Genomic DNA, 23706 nt, shown 5'->3' with positions numbered 1-23706 from the left:
AGAATAATGAAGCAAATACGAAGCAAGATAAATTCAAGCAACTTTTTAATGTCTAAAAGTCCTTTAGTCCAACTTTGAGCTCACAATCTTCTGTGAGTCTTGTAAAAAATAAAGAACTATAAGTTAAAATGTTCCTAGTTTTCAAAATAAAATATCTTCCAACTGACTGATTTCTTCTCTATAATTTAATTAAATTGATCTCTAATTGTGAAGCCTAGTGTTACTTCATGGTTTTTGTCAAATAAACATTTTGATCCAGTCAATCATGTCCTTTCTAGCTTCTTCAATATAAGGTTTATCATCAGGTTTCATGTCTTCTGGCTTCAGTTGTGCAAACCCATGAACCTGTCCAGGATAAACTTTAATTTTATATGCAACTTTACAGTACTGTTTCAACTTCTCCTCCAGTAAGGTAATCTGTAAAAGAAAGCATTTTTCTGTTAGCTTGTGGTTTTGTACGTTTGCCAAACTTGCCATTACTCATGTTCCTACATCTTTGCCTTTTCTCCACTGTTATGTTTGAAGCAGGTTTTTGTTGATCAATAGATGAGAAAACCCTTCTGTGGAATGTAAGACTGAAATGGTTTTCAAAAGTATGGGTACATCTAAGAACCTTCAACAGTGACTGCGAAGAGTTGGCAAATCTCGTTGCTGTAAATGAACAGGTGCAATTATATTCAGAGACTTAATATGGCTTGTAACCTGATTTTAAACTCTGATCTTGAGAGAACATATTCTCTAAATCCCAATGATTCTCAGTCTAAAATATTTTGATAGTTAAGAAAAAACCGTTACTTATTTTTAGTTTACAACAAAAAGGCATTGCTCTTGTGCAATCTTCAGATGTTAAGTATACATACAGTGTTAATGATTATTTTCCTGCATACATATATATACATATTTTTGTGCTTATTCCCATGAGAAACTCAGAATATAAAAAGAATGTTCACCCCCGCAAGCTTAATTCTACCTATTGTGTGTTTCACCTCATGTAATATATTTCTTGTTTATGTTTCTTTGTTCACACAACCCTTTATTACTTAGTGCAGAAAACAATCCATTTGAGGATGTTTTTTATTAAACTCAGGATTTTTTCATAAAAAACTGCACAGGTAACTCTGAGAGAGAAAATCTCAGGAGGAAAAGGTATGGTTTCAAGGTGTAATGTGTGTATTCATGAAAACTGTGTTCCATGGGGGAGGGGAAGGATGACTTTAACCAGAAAAACGGATGGTGAATGAAGAATTTGTAATTACACCAGAGGTAGTATGTTATCATTGTCACTAAAGAGAAAAAATGTATGCACAGAAGAGTGCTTCAGTTTCTATCCATGTATTTATCCAACCTTTCAGATGAGCTTATGATAGGGGTTATTTAGGAATATAGTTGGCATCCAGGATTCAAAACAGGATCCACAAGTTGTGAGCTTGTTTTTTTATAAATTCACAACCACTCTTTTGACAGAGTTCATTTTGCCTTGTTGTACCAAAAGCAATTAATCACTGATCCACATCATCTGAAAGTTCTGTTTCTGAGCGCTGTTTTTTGTTTGTTTGTTTGTTTGTTTTTTCCCATTCTGGGTCCAAGTTCATTAGGTTTACTACCCATTCTCCCATCCATGGCAGTAATATCCATGTCTTTAAGGTGTTTGATTCATACCAGTTGGATCTCCCTGCTCAATTTCACACTCTATCCAGCCACTGAGACCAATCACTGGTCTTTACTGCATTTTTCAGCCCCAAAAGGAAGTTTTGAAGAACCTAAGCAAGATATGTGGGGAGTTGAAATAGAAGCAAAACAATCTAGTCTGTCTGTTTTTTTGTATCTGAAAATAGTTTCTAACAAGCTATGGTTTCTGTGTAGGATAGAAGAACAAAGGAAAAATAAAAATCATTTCCAGCTTACCTGGTCATGAGAAATAGTGTGGTCTTTCTCACCAAAAATGAAAAATGTGGGATTTAGTAAGTTGTATCTTTCTTCAGAGTCCCTAATTATTCCTGTAATGTGTTTGAGAAACAGTCTGTCAGTGAGGTTAACATTCTTGCAAGATGAAAGAAAAATTCAAAGACAAAATTTCTATTTAGGTTTACTTGTTAAATACATTTTTTACTTCAGGACAGCTTCTATTCTGATGGATGAAAAAAAAAAAAAAAAGGAAAATATTGTTCCAACTCTCTAAACACTAAAAAAATACTTAGAAAATTTATGTGCCAAAGGAAATACTTTTTTTTTTTTTAAATTTTACACCATTCTTAAATATTGATATCAATATAGCATACTGCTGAAATAACCGTAATTAAAATCTGCAACTCACCTTTGAGTTTAGTATTTACAGAAATCATTACAAAGCAATAACTAGACTTAGAAACTACATATAGTGGTGTCAGCCCATGTAAGTTTTCATGTATTCTACACTACCATAGAGGGACACCCCAGCGTCTAATTGAGGATTTCTCAGCATCAAGTGGTGTACTGCCATTCCACCCCAGGAAAACCCAACGATACCAATCTTCTTTGCACCGCATTGTTCCTTTAGATACTTCAAGACAACATCAGCTTCCCTAAGACATATAAACAAAAGGGAACTAAGGAATCTATAGCAGAATCAATATTTGACAATTTAAGAAGTAAATTAAAAGAGATACTTTTTTTTTTTTTTTCCATCGGCACCCCCCAATTATTTAAAACAGAGAATACATTAAGAAAAAAAAAAAAAAAAAAGGCAAATTGCAAACCAAAGCAGTAGTTTCTATTCTTGAATGAGAGTTAACATCTGTGGTCCTAGTTTAGTAGCCATAAACAGTTGTAGGTACTAAAATACTTACCTGAATTGTGACCCACTCCTTTGTTTTCAAAAGAAGCATTTTTTTTAATTGAATCACTTTGTTTAGTACAGAACAAAAACCAAGACATATCTGCAAGAAGAACAGCACCTTACTTTATGGAATGTGGGAACAGATAAGCTTCACTGTGCTATCTCTACAGGGTTCACCTATTTAGATAAAGTTTTATCTTAAGTGTGTCATGCCTGTTGCATGAGTTAATATTAATAATATCTTACCAAGCCTACATGCAAAAATTCTATATCAAATTAGCAACTACTCCAAATTAAACTGTCAGCAGCTATAATGTTTAAAAAAATAAAAAAATAAAAAATAAAGATACTGTGTGAGGTATTGTATACAATGCATAAAGTATAAAAATTGTTTTTAGTGTAGACCAGAGCAGGTCACATTTTCAATTAATTTTTTATTACTAACTTCGTAAGTGTCAATAGTTTATATTTCTGATTATCTAAAGAATTTTAAATTAATTTTAAATGCAGACCACATATACTAATAACTATATTTTCAAGTATTAGGCATATTAGTATGGTCATCACAGGTTTGCTTAGGCTGACAAGAAAGCAGTATGAGAGTGATATGATCAGAAGATCATGTTCTAGGCCTGCAGGAGGAGCACACTGTGAATGGATGGGCTCTTTCAGAGATAGTTTATTTGAAATGGCACAAGGAAAGTTACGGGTATGTCGGATTAATTTTTATAGGTATTAGTCATTTGTTTTTTCCAAAAATTCAGTCTCAGCTTCTGCAACTCTACTGTCAAAATCTATGCTGAGGGATATTGAAGTTAGGGTGCGAGCACTGGAACCTCTTGAAGGGGCCAGAAAAACACTTTGTGCTGTACAAGATGATAGCTGAGTAATAGGGTGTCACTGTCTCACTATTATTATCTCAAGTTTTAGGCTGTGGTAATAGATGCTGAAGAAACAGGGAAGCTTTGTTACAGGCACTGCTTGGATCTACAGAAAGTAGTTCCTGTACTTCACAAATAGAGAAAACCAGTGCAATTGATCATATGTCTCATAGATTTGGGTCAGTCTTGCAAATTTTGATCTAGTGCTGCTCAGGAGATTATCTCACCTACTATCATTTACAAGGCAGAAAGCAAGGTGAGCAAGTGACAAGTGGCAGATAGCTTGAGCACTTGTGGAAGAGTTTTCCTCCTTATCCTGAGGAGCTGAGGCAGTCTCAGCACTGGTGAGCAGAAGGGCTGTGAAACACCAGTTACAGGCCTGTGCAGGCAGCATGACATAGTTAGAAAAGGGTCCATGGAAACGAGATGGGGACAGTAAGTAGAGTGATGGATGGAGCAGATGATCTGTTCCAAATCTAAAGGCAGTGCTGAGGACCACAGAAGAACCACCCAGAATAAATGACTGTGTGCATGCAGCCATCTTGCCTCACTGTCAAGTGCCACTTTAAACACTTCAGACACATATAAATTCCCCTTGTTTGCTGAATGCTTTTTAAATTCAAGCACAAATATGCATCTTACCTATCTACTTTCACAGGATCATGTTCTTTCATCCAGTCAGCAAAGTCATGCCAGTGATCAGTAGTTTTCCAGGGGTCTTTCCCCTTGAAAAAGTCTGGGCAGATGGTTCTGTGTGAGACATGGAAATAAGTCAACTTTCACATCCAGGTGGGGTGAATCTGTGGATGTCTAAATGTTTTCTTATGTCTTTTCTACTCCAGAGTACACACCTACATGGTTATCATCTGAATCATATTCTACTCATCCTGTTCTGGCAATCGGCAGAGCTAAAAGTATATGTCTTGCAATGGAAATTAAAAAAAAAAAAAAAAAAAGACACAATACAAAAGTAAAGGGATAGAGCAACCCTCCTGATTATATATGAACAAATATTTAGCTCTTTGCTAGTAAAAGCTAAAGCAACCCTTATTGTTGTTTGGACTCCAAAAGGCCTGGTATGGCAAACTTACACAACTTAAAAGTGCATACCAACATTGTTATTGCTTATCTTTTAATCACCTGCACTGCCACATAAACACAAACACTGGCACTTCATGACCCTCCTTCTAGCTTTTTGCTCAGGGAGACATTTCTGTTTGGTCAGTTTCAGTAGCTTTGGTGGCCACGGGAACATTTCTGTTCACACAGAGTAAAATGGTCTGGCTGCCCTATGTGTGTGGAAAACGTATACCATGCTTAGCTTTGGGCCTGGTGATCTATCAGTGTATTTCTTAACAGAAAAATAGTAAAGATGGGTGCTTACATGTATCCATGACCTGCAATCAAATCAACTATATATCTAATGTCTGGGAACTGCCATCCAAATATATCATGAATCACAATCACGGCTTTGTCTGTGAAAAAAGATGGTCTACAGACATATGCCTTGATGTGCTCAACTTGTACTTCGTGTCCAAGGCACCCATATCCAGATCTTTCTCCAGTGTTATACAGGAAAGGATCCGCCATTTGGAAACCTGGAAGGGGAAATGAAAGAAAAAAGAAGAGTGAGAAAGTCTAATTTGCTAATACAAGATTAAGACAAATAAGGGCAAATGCAACCTGCAGAAAGTAATTCAATATTTTTTTGAAAATAATATTGACATCCTTGTCTGAAAGGAGAAAGTAGAATAATGCAAAAGCAATGTTCCTGTGCAGAATGGTTCTTAGTCTATAACTAATTAAGCTGCAAAGAGGGACAGAAAGCTACAAAATGACAAATAATATGTTCATGAATGTCCTAAGTCTCATGTCACTTTTGTTTTGCTCCCATGCAACTCTTCAGCACTGGTATGAAGCGGTACAGCTTCAGATGTTGTACTCTCCCCAGATGTAGGAGAAAGTGACCAGTTGCAGCAGTCACATGTGTCTTCAGCTGGAATCACAAACTGTTTTCTCTGAATTATGTGAGGGTAGGCACAGCACTCAGCTGCTACAGAAAAGGATAGCATCCAGTGCTTCTTGCAGCCCATGGCACCCAGTCTATTGGGCACAGCTGGCAACTGGCTGCAGTGCTGGTTTCCAAACTAGGTTGCAAGGCCTTGGGCCCATACGGCTTTGAAAGGGATTGCAAGAAAGCAAGCAAATGCCAGAGAAGTTAGAGTCAGAAGTTGTTCTGACTGTGTCTGGCGCATGGAATGGACTCTGTGCAAAAAGTATAATCTTATCTTCTAATTAAAAGTAGTACTATAATCCATCTGTACAATAAATCCAATTAGGTCTTCAGGAGCAGCTTGCTAAATTAAAACAGGTTCAATGATAGCATCACTTTTTTTTTTTTTTTTTTTTTTTTTTTTTTTTTTATGCATTTAGGCTGCTTTATGCCCAAGAGAATCGGCCTTCCCAAAGTACATGTATCATCTAGGTACACCGTTCTTCCACCAGAAGAACGGTGTACCTAGATGATACACTCCTAACCCTGGGGATGGAGTCATCAGGTCTGACAGGTAGAGCACTGACTTTGACTAAATATGCTTTATCACCACAGCAGCTCCTGGATGTTAAAGTGTGCTGCAGAGCTGTAGGAACTGGACGGATGTGACATTACTGCCAGAATCAAGCTGCTTCACAGATAGCCATGAGATGGGTGATCTTACACAGTGAGTAATTCCCTCTGCTGATAACTGAGAGCTGATTACACTTGTTAATTGTTCTCCCACATTTTCAACATCTGAATGCCTGGGTTGGTATTAGGAAGCATGAATTATCCTGATCTTCAGGACTAAAACCTCCATTGCTTTGGCATTACATGCAAGTATATGTTGTAACATGTGGAAGAGTGTCTCCTAGCTCATGTTCCCCATAACAGGACTGAAAATGCTTGAATGATGTCTGTTTTTGCAAAAGTACTTCCTATCTTTTTTTTTTCTTCTTTTTTTTTTTCTTTTTTAACCTAAGATGAATGAGTGCAAGAGCCTGCTTGAAGAACTGACAGGCATCCCCAAAGTCAGCTAACACCACTGGCTTCTGAGATGGCAGCCACGGTCTTAACCCATTAGCACCTTTAGTTCAGAAGGGCACAACCTATGGTGTCCCCTTCAAGGAAATAGTGTTTAGGAGGCATTAAGCTTTGCAATAGTTGTGAAAGAGCCTACTGTCTATCTTTTGGTAGCTTCCCAGAAATCATTTCTTTGGCCTATCTTGATTGATTCCCAGCCAGCTGGCTCTTCTCCAGGCACCCGGCTATGAAGACCTTAGTAAATAGCCAGCCACACCTGAACTGCTTAGAAGTCTTTGATGGGATCCTGTTTAGTCAGAAGCTTTATTTGTTCCCTCCCGCTTTGATCTGTGCAACACGGTGTAGTGAAGCAACGACCCAGGATATTTCCTACCTGTCCTGTCTCACCTCATTCCCTCTTGCCACTGATTTCATCCATTGCACTTTTCCTCTTCCTGCTTTCCCCACAGCCTGGTTCCAGGCAAGCAGAACCTCACCTCTACAGCCTGCTTCTCGTCACTGAGCTCTAGCACGGATGAGACATGGGCACTAGCACAAAGCAAGGAGCAGGGGAAACTACTGCTACCAGGGAACAAGCAGAGACATCCATGAGTTTCAGGGCATCCTTTTGCTGGTTTAGAGAAAGCCTCCTTATAGCTTCTTTGTCTCACTTCCTTGGTTTACTGAGTTCCTCAGTGCCACCCAGCTTTTGTGCAAGTAATAAAAAAAACTGAGGAGAATCATTCAGTGTTATCACAAGGCAAAGGTGGGCTCCCTTGGATGGCAGGACAGACCCAAACTAATTCATTTGTAGGGAGCAGCAAATAACATGATTATAACCTGTCAAGTCTTAGTTTTCATTAAAAAACAAACAAACAAAAAACATAATTGAGAGGTGAGGCTAATATTCTTTCAAAAACAATCAGATAAAACTGAGGAAGATATTCCTAAGGATAATCCCCACTTCTCGTAAAGTGGATAGGAGCACATGATCTCACATTGCTTTGCTTTTTGCCAGGACCTAGCACTAATGCTGCCAAGATGTGACATGTCTGCCTTTTTCCTGGGTCCAGGGATAACATTTTAAACACCAGTGGTAATTAATTTCAATGCTAAATGCTCCAGTGGACCAAACAAGGGAAAGAATGGGAATTCATTACCATAAGGGCAAAAGAGATTATGGTCCTGTAGCATGATCTTGCTACTGCTGGCTATAAAATAATGGCCAGTAATTCCTACAGAAAGCCCCCAGACTGTGAAGTAGGATGCCTCCCACAAAGTCAGGCAGTCTAGAGTTAAAGCTTCAAGTGAACGTACTACCTCCCTTACCTATTTGTGCCAATGTATGATGACATTTAGAGGGAAAAGCGTTTGGGTTGCCCTCAGACCTATTGCTATGCCGCAGCTGCAGACACTCAAAATCTAATTTTTCCCAAAGTTGATATCCTCTATCTTTACCTTATCTGCTCCTTAATACTTGTCTTTGTGCAGTTGTTTTTTTTTTTTTACCTTTTTTTTTTTTTTTAATGAAGTCAAAATAAAAGTCTTTCTTTAAAGGAGTGGTTTTTGCTGAATGTTTTGCATATTTTTCAAAGAGCTGTTTCTGACTGCTTAGCAATTTCAGATTTCTCCCACTCAACACAGTTACAAGCAGTTAGCCTCCCTCTGCTGCCAGCTCAGTCTTCGTGGACCAGTTTGCCATGACATACCTGGAGTACAGGATTCTGCGTTATCCCAGCTCGGTTCCTCTGTTCGGTGAGATACCAGCTAGGCTTCCCTAAACAGAGCAAGAAGAAAACCCGTTCTGCTGGCAGTTTTGCTCCAGCTGCTGCTTCTGCTGCCCATCCAGTTTCCAGGTGCTTTTCAACTCTTCTGCAGCCCTGAGGATTGGGAGACGAGGAGGAGACGCTCAGCACACAAATCATCCTGACCGGAAGGGGTGGAGACAGATCATGCAGAGAGGCAGGGTTTGGTGGATTCAGTAGGCTCCAAATCAATTGCCTTTTACTTCACCTTTTATTTATTTTTATTATTTAAGGAGTTTAGAAAGCAAGGTGCACACCGATGCTAAACTGCACTTATTTTTTCATCATCTCTAAAGACGTGTAATTCCTAACACAATAGCATGGAGAGGTTGAAAGAAGGACTAGTGAATCTTCTTACTAACAGACTTCAGTTTTCCAGTAAGATTTCCCTTCCAGACCTGTACACTACAAAGCAACTGGTATGTGCAAAAATGGTATGAAGCAACGTAATGGTGCGGCCATTTAAGACTGCAGAACCTTTGGACCTCAGCATTTTTAATTGACACATCTAGCACCTAGTGGCGCATCCGCTAAGGCTCTGTTAAGTTCAAAGATGCATTTTCTTATAGCATATTCACGCACTTTTGTTGTCCACGATAAACGCCTTTAATGGAATTTGTGCTGAATGAAGCCGAGTATGTCCTGGCAAACTTACAGCATAAAAACTAATGGAAGGCTCCCCAGCACACAGACGAAACATATTACGACCACACCCACAAGTATTCTCAACAAGTCTAAAAGTGTTCCAGGTTATTTTTGATCGGACTTGCTTTCAACAAGTCAAAAACATTTGAGTCTGAACCGGTTGTTATTGATGGTGACTCGCTGAAATTTTCCGTTCCGATTTCCATAATGGCTATGTATGCAAGGAACATTAGTTCAGCCCTCGGGCTGATGTCTACTGTAGGTTTAATTTTCTCTGTGTGTGCACGTGATTTATGTGTGCGAGCGTGTTGGGGTAGGGGAGAGAAATGAAAGAGACAAAAGAGCTAAATGAAAATGACCATATAAAGGTCAATAAACAAATTTTGATCCCAAGTGTGCGATAAACTGTGGGACAAACAAGTCCCACGATTGCTCTGTAGATCCTGGGCTGTACTCTGTGTGGTCGTGACCACAGGGTAATCTGAGAAGTGGTGGTGGTTGGGTTCAGTTCACCCAAACTTCAGACATCTGCAATTAGGATGGCCATGTCAGCAAGGTGTCTACACCCCCACAGATGCCGTTGCGACCTAGGGTATGATTCACACCCTATGGGTGTCTTTAGAATGAGGTAGATGGCCCCCAAGATGTCGCCAGACGTGCTGATCTGATTGTCACCAAGTTTAATGGCCTACTGCAGGTGTAGGTTGCTGCGCTGTGAACATCGCCAGTCAGGCAAGGCGAGTCCCACCTCTGTGTGCTGCGGGAGCCACATGCAACTCAAAATTAGGGTTTGTCACGACCAGAGAGAGGGTGTTTTTCTCTGTCCTGTCATACCTGTCATTAGCTTTGCACATCAAGATTGTTTAAGAAACGATTAAAAAGATTGCTTGTGTTGCAAGGGAGGGAGTGGGGAGACTTCACTGAAAAAGATCTGGTTTGTATGTTGATATTAATGACATCTGGCTTGAGTTTGTCTAACCCCAGCTGGGTAGGCATCCTGTAGTCTGATCCACAAGACTCAAGCACTGTCTTTCTACTTTGCTCCCCCAGGATTTGGGTCCAACTGAGCTGTAGCCCCCTGTGCAAGGAATAGACCAGCAGTACCAGGTGTCTGATCCAACAAGCATTGCAGCAATTGTAAATCCTGTCTTTCTGCCCAGCATCTCTTTGAGGGTGGCTAGGCTGAAAGGAGAGCAAAGGGCTAGCTCTGCTGTAATGCATGCCTTTGCCTGCACGCTGTGATTGTTTGACCTGCAAACCCTACGTCATTCAGATCTCCCAGACTTGCAGAAACCACCTCTTTCCCCACAGGATGGAATCATATCTGTAATGGGCTCAGGGTTGTGGAGTTCGCTGTACACATGCATTTCCTATAGTCTCAAGCAACTTATAAATTTATTTTTTAATCGTTCTGTAAATAACTCTGTTTTTAGGAATTTACAAAAAAGAAAGAAAAAAAAAAAAAAAGGATATTTGAGGGTTGGAGTGGTCAAATTTCTCCTTCACCTGAAGCACACAATGCGTATCTTCTTTTGCTGCTTGTTTTGTTGGTTTGGTTTGGTTTGGTTTGGTTTGGTTTGGTTTGGTTTGGTTTTACCCTGAAGGTTTGCACCAATACTCCTGGTTTTACAGAATGGGGTGTGGAATAAAACCCCAAAGCAAAACCTCACAGCTGTCAGCTGCATTTTTACCTGTGTGTTAACATAAGAGACAAGATCCTAGGACATGCAAGCCTGCTGTCCCGAGGCAAAATAGACAGATACGCTCTCACAGATAACTAGTGATACATAAAAACCCAGAAAGGCAAGTACTCTGCTGGCATCTAGTGCAGAAGTGAAAGAGTCCAATGGAGAGGCCAATGTACAGGCTTAAACATGCCTCATTTACCTTCACCTGGTACAGTGTTTGGAGTGCTGCTGGTAGCAACAGAGTTGTCAGAAAGCTGAAATCATCACAAACACTATATTTACGATGTGAAAGCCCTGTTCAAAGCACCTGCAATGAGTGATGTTCTGCTCGCAACTTCAGCCCGCAGAAGCTGCAGGCAAGGGAAGGGGGATGGCGGGGCTCGTGGTGGGGTTGCTGCTGCTGAGGGCACCTTGTGGGAGCTGCCAAACGGAGGAGCTGGTGGAGAGGCTTGGAGGAAGGGAGAGATGAGAGGGATGGAGGGGTAGGGCTCAGAAGGGCTCCGTGCTGCAGATACATAAATGGTGAATATTTACCTTTTGAGGAAAGAGCTTGTGGGATCTCAGAGGGTGTATTTTGTGAGCTTTACAGAAAAGTGTTAAGTTTAATTTTGCAATAAAATGAAAACTATTTTAATGTTGTGGATGATATGCACAGAGGCATATCAAAATTACCTAATGCTGTCCAGGTGTTTCTAGGTTATTCAATGGCTCATCATTTTATTAAAAAGCACTTCTAATGGAATTTCAGTACAAGGCACATAATTCTAAATATTCATAATTATGAATATTAACAGATATATATAGGAAAAATAGTAAATTTTGAAGCAATTACTCCAAAATTCCTACTGACGATCAGAGAAGCATTATTGCAAGGAATGCATGAGCAAGACAAGAGAATTAAGATTACATGGATAATTGAATGGATTACAGGATCATTTCCCTCTCTAAAACCTACACATTTGTTTTATGCAATATGTCCATTATTTTTTCTTACCAAACATTTTGTCTTCTTCTCTAAAACTGCTAAAATTCGAAATCCAGAGATGGCTGAGAAGTTCTTTTTCTTTCAGTTATTCATCTTTAGGACTATTATCTTCAATGGTGAATTAATGCCACATATTTAATTACTGAAAGCTGGATTTTGTGTGTAGAATCATCCCCACAAACAATGATTTAAAAATACTTGTATTTGGTCTAGTTTGGTCCAGGGAATGAGACCTTTTCCTTTTCCTTTTCCTTTTCCTTTTCCTTTTCCTTTTCCTTTTCCTTTTCCTTTTCCTTTTCCTTTTCCTTCTCCTTCTCCTTCTCCTTCTCCTTCTCCTTCTCCTTCTCCTTCTCCTTCTCCTTCTCCTTTTTAAATTTTCTTAGTACAAGTTCTCTCCTTAAGCACAGCTCATCTACTGTTCATTTTATATTTCAGGAACTTTCTGGGATTAATCAGCTGTAAGCAGGTCATTTTGTTCGCCTATAATTGTGGCTGTGTTTGCACTGAGATACATACACAATTTTGGTCTTCAATATAAACAAAATGTCTTGGATTAAAAGCTGGACCTTGTGCCTGTAGATTTTACTGCACTTTTCAGAAGAAGGAAATATCATGAGTAGAAATCTGGCTTTTCTGTAAACTCCCATTGTGCACTTGAACAGTTTGATTGGATTGAGAGAGATTTTCCAGGAGATCCTTTTCGAAACATAGAGGTTCCCAAAATTTCTGCTTACATATGACCCCCCATAAACCATCTTTCTTCTAGATGAACATTCAGAGGTTTTTTTCCTAGCTCAAAAAAGGGTAAAAGTTTGCTACCATCACTGGTTATTGGTAAATTCTGGCAAAAAAACTACTATACTAATCAGTGTTTTAAACTTCAACATTAAAACAGAATGACAGGAAAAAAAACCTTCCTGTGACTGCTTGTCTTTAAAACTTCTGTTTTCCAAACTTGTCTCCACATTAGTAATTTGGCCATAATCCAAACAGCTTTGGACTGTATCCCACAGAGCAATATAGACGCCCATATGCAACATCAAAGCAGCAAGTTAAAGGAAAGCAAGTATGAGGCCTTCTAATTACATTACAAGATAATTACCATACATAAATCAATTCAGAGCAACCAAGGTACTTTAATAAATACATTTGCAGAGAGCACCTGTTCTTACTTTTTTTTTCTTTTTGAGCAAAATAATGAACTTTGGGCTAGTATTAAAAAATTACGTTTCAGTGCAGGCCTGTAAATTGTTGAGTTTGTGCGGAGAGTGGGCCTGTTTGACAGTCTATGCAAGTTCAATGTAATAAATTTCTAAAATTCCTTTAGCATATGCTGAAGTAAATACTGAATGGAAGGTCTCAGAAGAAAGGTCCCAGGCAGTGGAGGAGCCAGCCCACCACATGCTTTATGCCACCATACGTTGGCATAAAGGATCAAAACAAAAGGACCTCAGGTGCCTGATAGACCTGTGAAGAGATTTCAGAAAGCTGAGAAGCAAAATGCTTAAGTCCACCTTAATCCTTTGCAAGATTCCTGTCTCAGGCCTTTTGATTTTCCTCCACTTCCCACAGTGGCTTGCCTGTACCTGACAGAGCAGCTACAATACGTCAGGCCCCTTCCAGAGCCTGGTCTTGTGCTGCGGTTCAGACATCAGGCCAAGCTCGTCTGTTCATTACAGCCTGTTCTCCTGGCTCAGTAGGAGAAGAAAAAGCAACCTGAAACCCATCCCCACCAAGCTGGCATAAAATTTCCAATCACCTGCTTGCCTTCAAAGAGACCAACAGTCTGCATCACAACATATTAGCTTCCCCTGATCTCTTGGCTTGCTTGGAGGCTTGCCTGGGGAGCTGAGATACATGTTTTCAAGTGAAATCACAGCTTGCCACAGACCACAGTGGCTTTCTTCTCGTGCTGGTGCAAACCTTCCCACCAGCCTGGATATAAACAATGAATGAGTTCTCCAGGGTGTGGACGATCTCTGGGCTAGCTAACTACATAAATAGGGGGAGGGAAAAAAGGGAAATTAGCTATTTTCTCCCCAAAAGGAATTCCTTGTGTGTCCCTGCCATCATGTACTCTCTCTCATGAGAGAGAAATAGATTAACATTAATGAGATAGCATTTTCCTGAATGTCCATTCAAGAAATGAAACTTGGATATAAAGGAGACAGGAATAACTTTGTGGGAGGAAGTCTTGTGTAGGTCCTGAAAGAAGGACCCAGGACTTTCTATACAAGACATATGCTCATAATCTGGCCCTGAAGATTTACATAAATATACTAAGTCAGAAATTCTTGTTTAAGCTACTCTTTCTTCTATGTTCATTCATGTGTGGACTGCCATACCCACACGGCTATTTGTTACCCTCTTTCTTCTCTGGGAGATCTTCCCTATACATATATATATATATACACACATTTATATATACATATATATATATATTCATGTGAGTGGGAACCAGAAGCCTCATTCCTTTTGTTTCAGTCAGATGTAGGTATACTATTAGCTATTCCAACACTCCCTCTATGGTTTTAAGCAGAAATCAGTGTCTGCTGCTGATCTCTTCCCTGAAAATTTCATCAAAAGTGGCATCAAAACTGAATTTTGGTCATGTGGATTCTTATGACAATATACATTTATCCTAAAAAAAAAAAAAAAAAAGATTATAGGCAGCTCATTTCTACTTGTCAGCATCAAAAACAACAACAACAACAACATATAGTTTAGCTACCACAACCATTTCTATATATTATGCGAAAATCATGAGTTCCTTCCTCTAGGAAAAGACATAAATGCCTGTATTTTCAAACTTAGGAGCTCTGAGACCTAAACAAACTCCCAGGCACAACTACAAATTATGTGAGCTGAGAGCAAACAGTAAGCATGGCATGACTCAGAAGAACAGCAATGAAACTGCGCATTCCTCAGTGAACTTGTGAATTATGCAAATAGAAAGTCAGAAATTAAACAAGCATCCTGCCTTGGCATTTGTAATTAAGACTCTTCATTAGCACACAAGATGCTCTTATAACATGTTTGTTAAAAAGCCTGTTTTAAGTTTTCTGCTTTGATGGGGTAAAAAGGTTTTGTCAAGTCTGAGAAACCACTGGTTTCCCTAAACGCAAACTAGATGCTGCACATTTCACCTGGGTACAGTTCAGAGTAATTTTGTATGTGTTTATGTTCATTTTCCAGTCAGCTGAACTATTGGCAGTCCTGCTGCTTACTCCTGGAAACCTCCCAGAGAATCTGCATGCTTCAAAGGCTGTTAGGAATTCTTTATATTCTTTAGATAGGGTATCTTTTTGAGGAACTCTTCTTTTTGTGATCTGCCAAGAGCAAATGAAAGCCAACAATTCTAATCTCCTCACCACAACCATACCTTTCTTTTCTCTTGTACTAAATGCCTCTCCATTTAAATTAAATGCTAATTTTAAAAGAGGAAAAAATACTTTTTTTTTCAGAGATAATTTGGAAACAAATAAAAAAGTTGTTGTTGTTGTTGTTGTTTTGGTTGTTGGTTTGTTTTGTTTTTCAGCTTGTATCCAGATTTTAAAAAGAACATGACTGAGATGCTGAAGAAGAAGCCAAGCTCAAACGAAGCTCTGAAGAGACAAGCCGGTTTTTGCCCACATCTTACAATGCACTGCACTTTCTTGAGGCCCAGCTCACTTTTATGCCCTGGGCTCCATGGAGGAGTTTGATTTGTCTATGGAGCACAACAATAAATACATATGGCAATTTTGTAAGTACACAGTGTTTAGGATGGACATGCAAGTGTCAGCTTCCAACTTTCATTAAAGTATGGTCATGTTAATTAACTGAGAATGAGTAGGCAAAGAATCTTACAGAGCGTCTGTGACTGCATGTGATATTAAAGTGCAGAAGATTAGTAAATACCTCTGAGAAGTTGACCGAGATTAATATAGCAATTGGAATATAGTACACAGGGGAACTGTGATGGAAAAATAGATTGAAAAGTCGCTGACCTGTAGTTATGTTTTAGGAAATGGTTTGTTGTTCTGCATATTATAAATATGGGTTTTCAAAACCAGAAAGATTTCTTTGAAGTCTTTCTTCTTGTTTCTTTCAGTGACAAAGTAAATTCAACCCTATTTTGGTCATGATGAATGACCTAGTATTGATCTTACATCCAAAATTTACAAGCCAATCCAAAGTATACTGCAGGTCCAAAATCATTTATTTCATATCAAATCATATCAAATCATGGAAGATATATTAACATAAATACTTCAACATACGTAACACAAGCATACATTATTAAAATCCATATTTTGACTACAGTGACAAAATCTAAAGCAGAAAGCCAACTGCAAGCTCTCTTTGCTGCACAGACTTCCAATTCAGCTACACTTAGAGATCGTCTTTGCTCAGACAAAATAGATAGCTCTGGATCCCTTCTCCCATGACCTACTTGGATTTCCTCCTGTAACTGCAAGGTAAAGGCTGCTAGTGAGGACACATCAGTCCACACATGCATGCTGAAAAGTAGGACTGTGCGGACGTGCTGCCAGACAAGAGCTCATTCATTACGACCAGATCCACACAACAAGCTCTTGGCATGAAAGCATTTGCTGTGTCAGTGCTGGAGTGCCTGCACTTGCCCGTCTCTGTCCTGTGCTTCTTTGCCTATGGGCAGCAAAAGTCTTCCCCCTGACTTTTGACTGCTTGACACTGCTGAGACAGCATTTCACCAGGTAGCATTTTGCATGGAAATTCCTAGATTTAAACTTGAAATCCACTGTGAAGTGGAAAATCTGGCACTGGCATGACAGTGACTCACTCCTACCTGAGCCCTCACCAAGGTTAGAAACCTTGGGCAAGGCTAGAAACTCCAGGCAGGTTGTCCCCACGTCACCCAGAGCAGAGTGACAAGGGACACTTCCCACAGCTGAGCAGAGGTGGAGGCCTCAGCCCAGGTGCTCCTGGAGGAAGCCCTGACTCCTCAGGTCTTTCTGGTTCATATCACCGTGCTCCCAGGCTCCACGCCTGGTTGGCTCATTGCAGGCATCTCCCTGGTCAGCTTCTACTCCAAGTCCCTAAGCCACCTCCATGGGCTGACACAGAGGTGCCCTCTTGTGGCACCCACACAGCACCCTCACCATCCTGCTGCCCTTGTGCTGCAGGCCCCAGCAGCCATGAGGCTTTCACTACATTTTCACCATGCCAAGGTCAACAGCAGAGCATATGACCAGACTATCATCTTCTCAGGAGCCATTTGCGTTGTGCTGGCTTAGCAGTGGGCTGGGCCCTGCGCGTCCCCAAGCAAATTGTCCAGTTATCTCATTACAGAAGGAATTGGGGTGGTCAAACTTGATTTACCCTTCATAAATCCACACTGGCTCAAATAATGTCTTGTCATTCAAAGACTTGGAAGTAATTTGCAGGGAAATTTGTTTCATGACCTTACTGTGGACTGAGGTTAGGCTGACTGACCTGCAGTTCCCTCAACTCTACTTCTTGGCCTTGAAGATGGCTATGACACTTGCCTTTTTCTTTTCATCAAGGACTTCCCCCTAAAACCAGTTCTGGACTTCTTCCAGACCCTCTCCTAGCCTCTCATCTCCCAGTTCCCTGTATACACACATCTCCCCACTCTCTACACTCCTCTTGGCCATGCTCTTCACTGTAATCCTTTCTACCATATTTTGCATCTCTATAGCTGCTGACTGTTCCCACACTGCTGCATTGTAGGACCCTGGTATGTCTTCTTCCTTCCTGGAAGAAGATCAGTGATAGAGAAAATAATGAGGGAAGGGAATTGATCTTGAGGATCCAGGAAAGAGATGAAAGAGAAGGAAAACCCCATATCCACCCTGAATATAAGAATATCGACTAGAAAAATCTTGTACAGGTTTCTGACAGCAATTTGTGTACTCAGGCCTCAGCTAACAATGAAAAAAAAAAAAAAAAAAAAAAAACAGACTTTGAAAAGACTCCTACTTCTGATGTAGGAATAAAGTAGACACTAAAGTAGGGAGTTTTCCAGTTTTCCTGTTTTGAAAAGGATAGTTTCCAAATAAGCTCGTTCTCAGGAGCTGAACAAGGATGCTGGGCTGAACTGCTCAATTCGTCAGATCATCTGAGGACAAGTCTGTGAGAAAGAAATACCAAGCACTGCCATTTCTGTGTGTATCAGCATCTTTGTAAGATGACTCCTCCTTTAGGCTAAGGTCCTGGCAGAGGCTCATTAACATCATGACTGCATTCAAAAACTCGTAAATCAAAATATTTAATTGATCCACAAAGAGCCAAGAAAATTTAGTTTTGAATGTTTGATTTTCCATATCAGTCATCCAAATGAAAATCTACCTCACTGAGACAAGCACTTTGTTCTCCTGTTTAGACATCAAAAGCATTAAGAGGTTTCTTCACTGTGTTTGCCAATCCTACAGGAAAGGCAATATACACAGTAAATGTGTTATTGCCGTAAGGAAAGAAACCAAAGCTAGCTATTATGTCACATTCTCAGTGTGGAAACTACAGTGAAAGGAAAGCTTCTACAGAAATCAGACGACCTCATAAAACAGAGGCCATTGACTAATCAACCTGTAATAAGTCTGACCTTTGGACTACAGCTCCCTTTTCCCTGGCCAAGACAACCCTCACCCCGTTTCCTGTTGCTACATATGTTTGAGAAAAAGTAATGACAAGTCATTAGAAATCTAAGCCCTTCCATATTTCCCTCCTACTTGGTGCAGGAGAAGCAGAGGCAGTAACACAGGTGTCTTTGTAGAAGCTATCTATAGTGACTATGTGGGTAGAACGAAGGTCGTTCTCCACAATAGACAAATTCTTATTTTGGCAACGCTCACGGTTTTAAATGTGGTTTTAACTTCAATTTAAGTTGGCTGGTAGGCCTAACCTCCAACAACATCCACACCAGAAGGTCAAGAAAGAGGTTTCTGGCAAAATAAGATTGCTCCTGCTAAATGCTAAGGATAAACCCTACCTGATGTCATCTGTAATGGTATCTTCAAAGATTTTTAAAGATAGGAAAACCAACATTCTCAGAAGGACTTTTAAGCAGTCACTTGACATGTAACACATTTCACACAACACCCCCTATTATCAAGGGGAACAAGGAGAACTATACAAAAATATAAAAATCATCGTTCTAATCTAATGACACAAATATCAAACTATCTAAGAATTTCACAAAAGGCTGATGGGAGTGTTTAAGGTACAGAAGCACATGCCTTAAATGATACTCCCTTTGGTAGGAATGGGGTATTCTGGAAGACAAACACAGGCCATTTTTTGAAGCTGAGAGTCTTTTGAAGAACAACAGCACCTGCAGAACTCTGAATCCTAGGCAGGTTAATAACAGCCATCGGCTCCACACTAAGCCACACAAGGTAATAAGCTCCACACAGGGAGATCACAAGCAAGTTGATAGGGCCTGTATTACATGGAAAATCCACTGTAACAAATACATGTGAAAAGATCTCTTCTGCACTTCAGCAGTGCAATTTGCTGATGTGCATTCTGCAGATTTTCAGAAGAACCAAGTTCTGCAAATACCTCTTTAATACGTGGAAATGGGTATCTGTCAGTCATCCAAGTATTATCTAGCTCCTTGAAATCCAGACACAGATAAACAGCCTTGCGTTTTCTCTCAGTCAGATCTGTTCAACAGAGATTTATCCCATAACATCATTTTAGGTAATTTTTTTTACTTGATAGAAAATCATCATCTCTCACTGAAAGCAGTAGTGAGCATCATTTCTTTCTTGGTTGTGTTTTTAATAATCCATAAAACAAATCTCATAGCCAAGCGTCCCCTCAGAAATATTTTCTAAAATAAGCAGATCTGGAGCCTACATAACTGCTGTGTCTGACGGTGCTAGGCCACTACGTCCATCCCTAAATTTATATTGGGTGCATTACCACTATGTATCTTATAGAATACATGCAAAATATGAAACAAATTCACATTTTCATGCAGGAATTTTGATACTTTAGGTAGCTACTACTTATAGCCTGGGCTCAGCACAATGCAAACACCAGCTGAAAGGAAACAAATTGGTTCACACAGAGGCTTCAAAGTCAGCATCAAGCACCAACGCAACAGCCTGAGCAAATCCTCCTAATGTAGCTGTAAACATTTTTGTATGTGCAGTATATCTAAGACTACTTTCCTCCATTTCCATGTCAGGAATCCTCTGGCACAGCAGATACCTGCTGAGTAGATGCAGTTTTATGAGTTATTGTGGCCAAATGGCCAGTCATCAGGACATGTGTCCTTCAAAAGACTCTGCAGCGCACCAGGAAGATCCGTGGTGACAATGGTTTTTACCCAGTGTCTTAGTAGTTCACAGAACTTTTTAATCTCTGATTTTGTCATGCTAACTTTCTGTAGGATGTACTTTATGCTGTATATCAGAGTGCTTAATCTACTTTTAACTTAACAGCACCTCCTCTGCCATGGGGACTCTTTCTAGATTTCCCTCACAGTGGTTGGTAAGTTGCTCAGGAACCAGATACCTATTCACTCCAGATGATTTATTAATATAAACTAGAATCCACTTGGTTTTCTTTAAGATAATCCACCATGTTTTCCACATTTCTGTAACTTGCTGCTTATAACCCCCTGACCCATTTTTGTGATGAGTCAGGTGGACAGCTAAGGAAAAGAACTAGGACAGCACATTGGAAGTTAAGCTGCTGCCACCTCCAAATGAGAGCCTTCTGTGGCTGGAGATGTAATTTAAAACAGAAATAGTGGACATAGTTCCTTTTTTTTTTTTTTAATTATTATTTTTATTTTTTAAGCTGATTAAGAAAATAAATGTGTTTTGAAATGTTCAGCTGAAGCAAACTGAAAAGCATTAGCTTTTGCTGTTTGGCTTTTTCAATACTGCAAACTTTAAAACAACTCTAAAAACGTAAGGGACAGATTTCTATGAAGTTATTTTAAAACTGGAGAAAATATGGAAATGTTATGGTACAAATGCTGCATGGTTTCAATTTTTCAATTTTCATTTCATATTTTCTTCAGAGAACATTTGAAAATAGACAAGATATTTTCTAAGCATTTAAATGTCACAAAACATAAGTGTTTTGCCAAAATAGGACCACGTTCAAAATAATTCTTTTTCCACTCCTCCCACTCATTCTAAAGATGTCTTTCCTTTTGCCATGACCTTCTGTGATTTGGGATTACATCTATCACTATCTTAGGTTCCCACCTATAAAATTTCCCCGTTTCCTCTGTTACTCAGGTTATAACTTATTTGAAGCAGAGATTATTTTTTTTCGGTATGTTTGTTCAGAGCCTGTTGACACTAGTTCTTGACCTTGATCACAGTCAGAAGCAAATAACAGTCTCCTAACATCTTCCTCTGTACGAAAAGTTAAAATTTAGGTAACCTGTATGTATTGCTCAGGTGAATAACAGGCAACATATTACTGGATAGACATGTATTAATAATATGTTCATCAAAAACACACAGAAGGCTCAGAGAGATTTAATTTAATTTACAACAAAATATTTTTTTCTGTCCTGTTTAAATTTAAATTCTAATGGGCTGCCTTCAACTCATGTTTACTAGTAAACTATTGTGTAGCCCATACTGAACCACTGGGTAAGAACAAATTTGGGGGATTAATTCTAACTGCTGAGCAGATGGTATAAGTGTAATGTTAGGTAGTTTAAATGGTGGAATAGATAGATAAAAGCAGGAATAAGATTATTCCCTGGCAGCATGTAGCAACTCATTTCAAAAGTTTTTATCTGATTTTAAAACACTCTACCTTAAAAGCCTGAAACTGGGAGAATTGCGTACATTAATTATGGAGAATTACATGCGTTAATTATGGAGAATTACACACACTCATTTTGCCATGGTCTTTAAATGCAAATGGTAATTCAGGGACCTGTAGATGACATTTAATTTGTATTTATTGCCAAGTGAGCAACAACAAAGCTTGCACGTTTGGAAGCCATAGAGTTGGAGCTACAAGTGAAGGTGGAAACTGGACTGCCCTGTGTCTTGGTGTGGTTTGGTTTGGGTTTTTCTGTGTTTTTTTCTTCTTCAAGTGTTCTTGCACAGACAACTTGAATACGCTGCCGTTTCTACAGTACCACAGTGGTGCTTTTTTAGTATGTGGAATGAATTGTTGGGATGAAAATGAGCTTTTAAAATAAAGTGATTTTCAGTCATAAATGGGAGAAGATGAAAATAAGCTTTTAAATAAAGTGATTTTCAGTTTTGAGTGGGAGTTTTTCCCCCCTGCCTTTTCCGGAGGGCGGACAGGAGGAAGACCTCCACTGCGTACGTGCGTTGTACTGAAGCGCTTTAGCTACACGCTACCGGAGAGCCACCCCTCTCCTTCCCATTTCCTTGAATTTGTGGTGAATCTGGGGCTATTTCTGCGAATTTTTGTGCTCAGCGCAGGCCCTCCGAGTCCTCCAGCCCTCCGCGGCGGCTGAGCGGGGCGCTCTCCCCTCGCCGCCCCGCCCCGCCCCGCCCGCCGCGGGTCACGCCACCCGGCCGGCCGGCGCTGCGTCAGCCGCACAAGATGGAGACCGCCGAGGAAGGTACCGCGATCCCCGCCGCCTCCGCCGCAGCGCTCCCCGCCGCCCTCACCGACAGCCGGGCACGGCCGGGAGGGCGTGAAGGGGATCGGGAGGAGGGCGAGCGGAGCGGGACCGGGACCGGGACCGGCAGCGAGCGAGTGTGGGGGGGGGGGGGGTGGAGCTGACGGGGCTCCCCCCCCCCCCTTCCCGGCTCCGTGCCCGTGCCCGGTGGCTGCGGGGGGCGCGACGCGAAATGGCGGCGGGCGGAGGGGGGGGAGGGAGGGGGGGTGCTGCCCTTATGTAACCGTCACCGTAGCGGTAACCGCCGCCCTCACCGCCCGTATGGGGCCGAGGGGCGCTGTGGGATCGGCCCGGATCGGCAGCGGGGCCCTGAGGGGCCGCCGGGCACGGGATGAGCCCGGGAGACCCGCTGGGGCTGGCCCCGCAGCCTGGCGGGTGTGCGAGGCGCTGCCCCCGGCCCCCGCTGCCCTGCCTCGATGCCTCGAGTGCTCCCTTCTGCCAAGGGTAACGCCGCGCTTAGCTGCTCTACAGCCTGCTCGGAGAACCCAAAATATAAAGCGATGCAGGAGCCCAGGTGGTTCCCTCTGTCTTTTACAAGAGATGAGTACCTCGCGTTGAAAAAGTTGTCCGAAAGATTGCAGCGGCGTGTTTGTAACGCGTAGTTCCCGTTTGGGGGTACTGCGTGGCTTGAAGCCAAGCGTTACATTGCTGTGCGGCTCGAGCTGGCAGCGCAGACCCTTCATCATAAACCCAAACAAATAAAGGAGCTGCGCGGTGCTTCTCGGCAGCACAGGAGCGCTGCTTGCCATCCCAAGCAATACCTATAAATACGCGTTGTGGTAGCCGGGTAGTTCCAAGGAATAGATAGCGTCTTGGCGTCTGCTGATGAGGCACCATTTTCAGTGGGGCTGTTTATCTGCTGTCACTTATTTCCCAACTTGAGAGAATTGAAAGGGAAACAGTGGTTGAAATAAGTCAGTGTCTTTGCAGAGCGTCCATTGGGTCACGCTGTAAACAAACTGGGTACTTGTGGAAACCGGTGGTTTATCAAAATACTTGTGTGCTTAAAATCTATCAACTTCTACAACTGCCGCAACTCCTGAGCCTCTGTAGTCCCACTATTGCATGTATTGGTTAAATTAACAAAGTGACTGTCGAGATTTTGTGTATTTGGCATCTAGTCGTCCAGAAAGCCTGGTTTATAGCAAACTGTGAAGTGGATTCTCAGCAAGGACAGGTTGAGTTCCCACTGTTCCAGTAGTTGG

At 40.9% G+C, this 23706-nt stretch overlaps 2 protein-coding genes across 3 annotated transcripts in view; one reads left to right on the top strand and one right to left on the bottom strand.

Moving 5' to 3' along the window:
• Positions 1–41: 41 nt before the first annotated feature.
• LOC116486856 (carboxymethylenebutenolidase homolog) lies at positions 42–23109 on the bottom strand. The gene is made up of 7 exons (XM_032183367.1): positions 23050–23109; positions 8464–8634; positions 5081–5294; positions 4339–4446; positions 2419–2561; positions 1906–1997; positions 42–417 (listed from the first exon to the last, which is right to left on the bottom strand). Exons 3-7 carry the CDS (start codon positions 5284–5286, stop codon positions 238–240), a joined length of 729 nt encoding a protein of 242 aa, XP_032039258.1. The 5' UTR covers positions 5287–5294; positions 8464–8634; positions 23050–23109; the 3' UTR covers positions 42–237.
• Positions 22386–23706, top strand: part of MARCHF6 (membrane associated ring-CH-type finger 6) — a 47093-nt gene continuing 45772 nt past the window's right edge. Inside the window, exon 1 of one of the 2 annotated variants that reach the window (XM_032183365.1) lies at positions 22386–22441. In XM_032183365.1, the coding sequence (XP_032039256.1) occupies positions 22423–22441 (19 nt within the window). In that variant the 5' untranslated portion in view covers positions 22386–22422. The remainder of the gene's footprint in view (positions 22442–23706) is intronic. The other variant, XM_032183364.1, reaches the window with a different exon arrangement.

The sequence above is a fragment of the Aythya fuligula genome, chromosome 2 (genome assembly GCF_009819795.1).
Source record: "Aythya fuligula isolate bAytFul2 chromosome 2, bAytFul2.pri, whole genome shotgun sequence".
NCBI classification, from domain to species: Eukaryota; Metazoa; Chordata; class Aves; order Anseriformes; family Anatidae; genus Aythya; species Aythya fuligula.
The sequence above is the reverse complement of the archived record's forward strand: the minus strand, read 5'-3'. Positions and strand labels throughout refer to the sequence as shown.

Excerpts from the sequence above, each read along its gene's own strand:
- LOC116486856 (XM_032183367.1), bottom strand. The coding sequence starts at position 5,286 with ATGGCGGATCCTTTCCTGTATAACACTGGAGAAAGATCTGGATATGGG. Across the intron at positions 4,447-5,080 it reads ATTGCAGGTCATGGATACAT|AACCATCTGCCCAGACTTTT; the intron begins GTAAGCACCCAT and ends TGTCTCACACAG. Across the intron at positions 2,562-4,338 it reads GATCCTGTGAAAGTAGATAG|GGAAGCTGATGTTGTCTTGA; the intron begins GTAAGATGCATA and ends TATATGTCTTAG.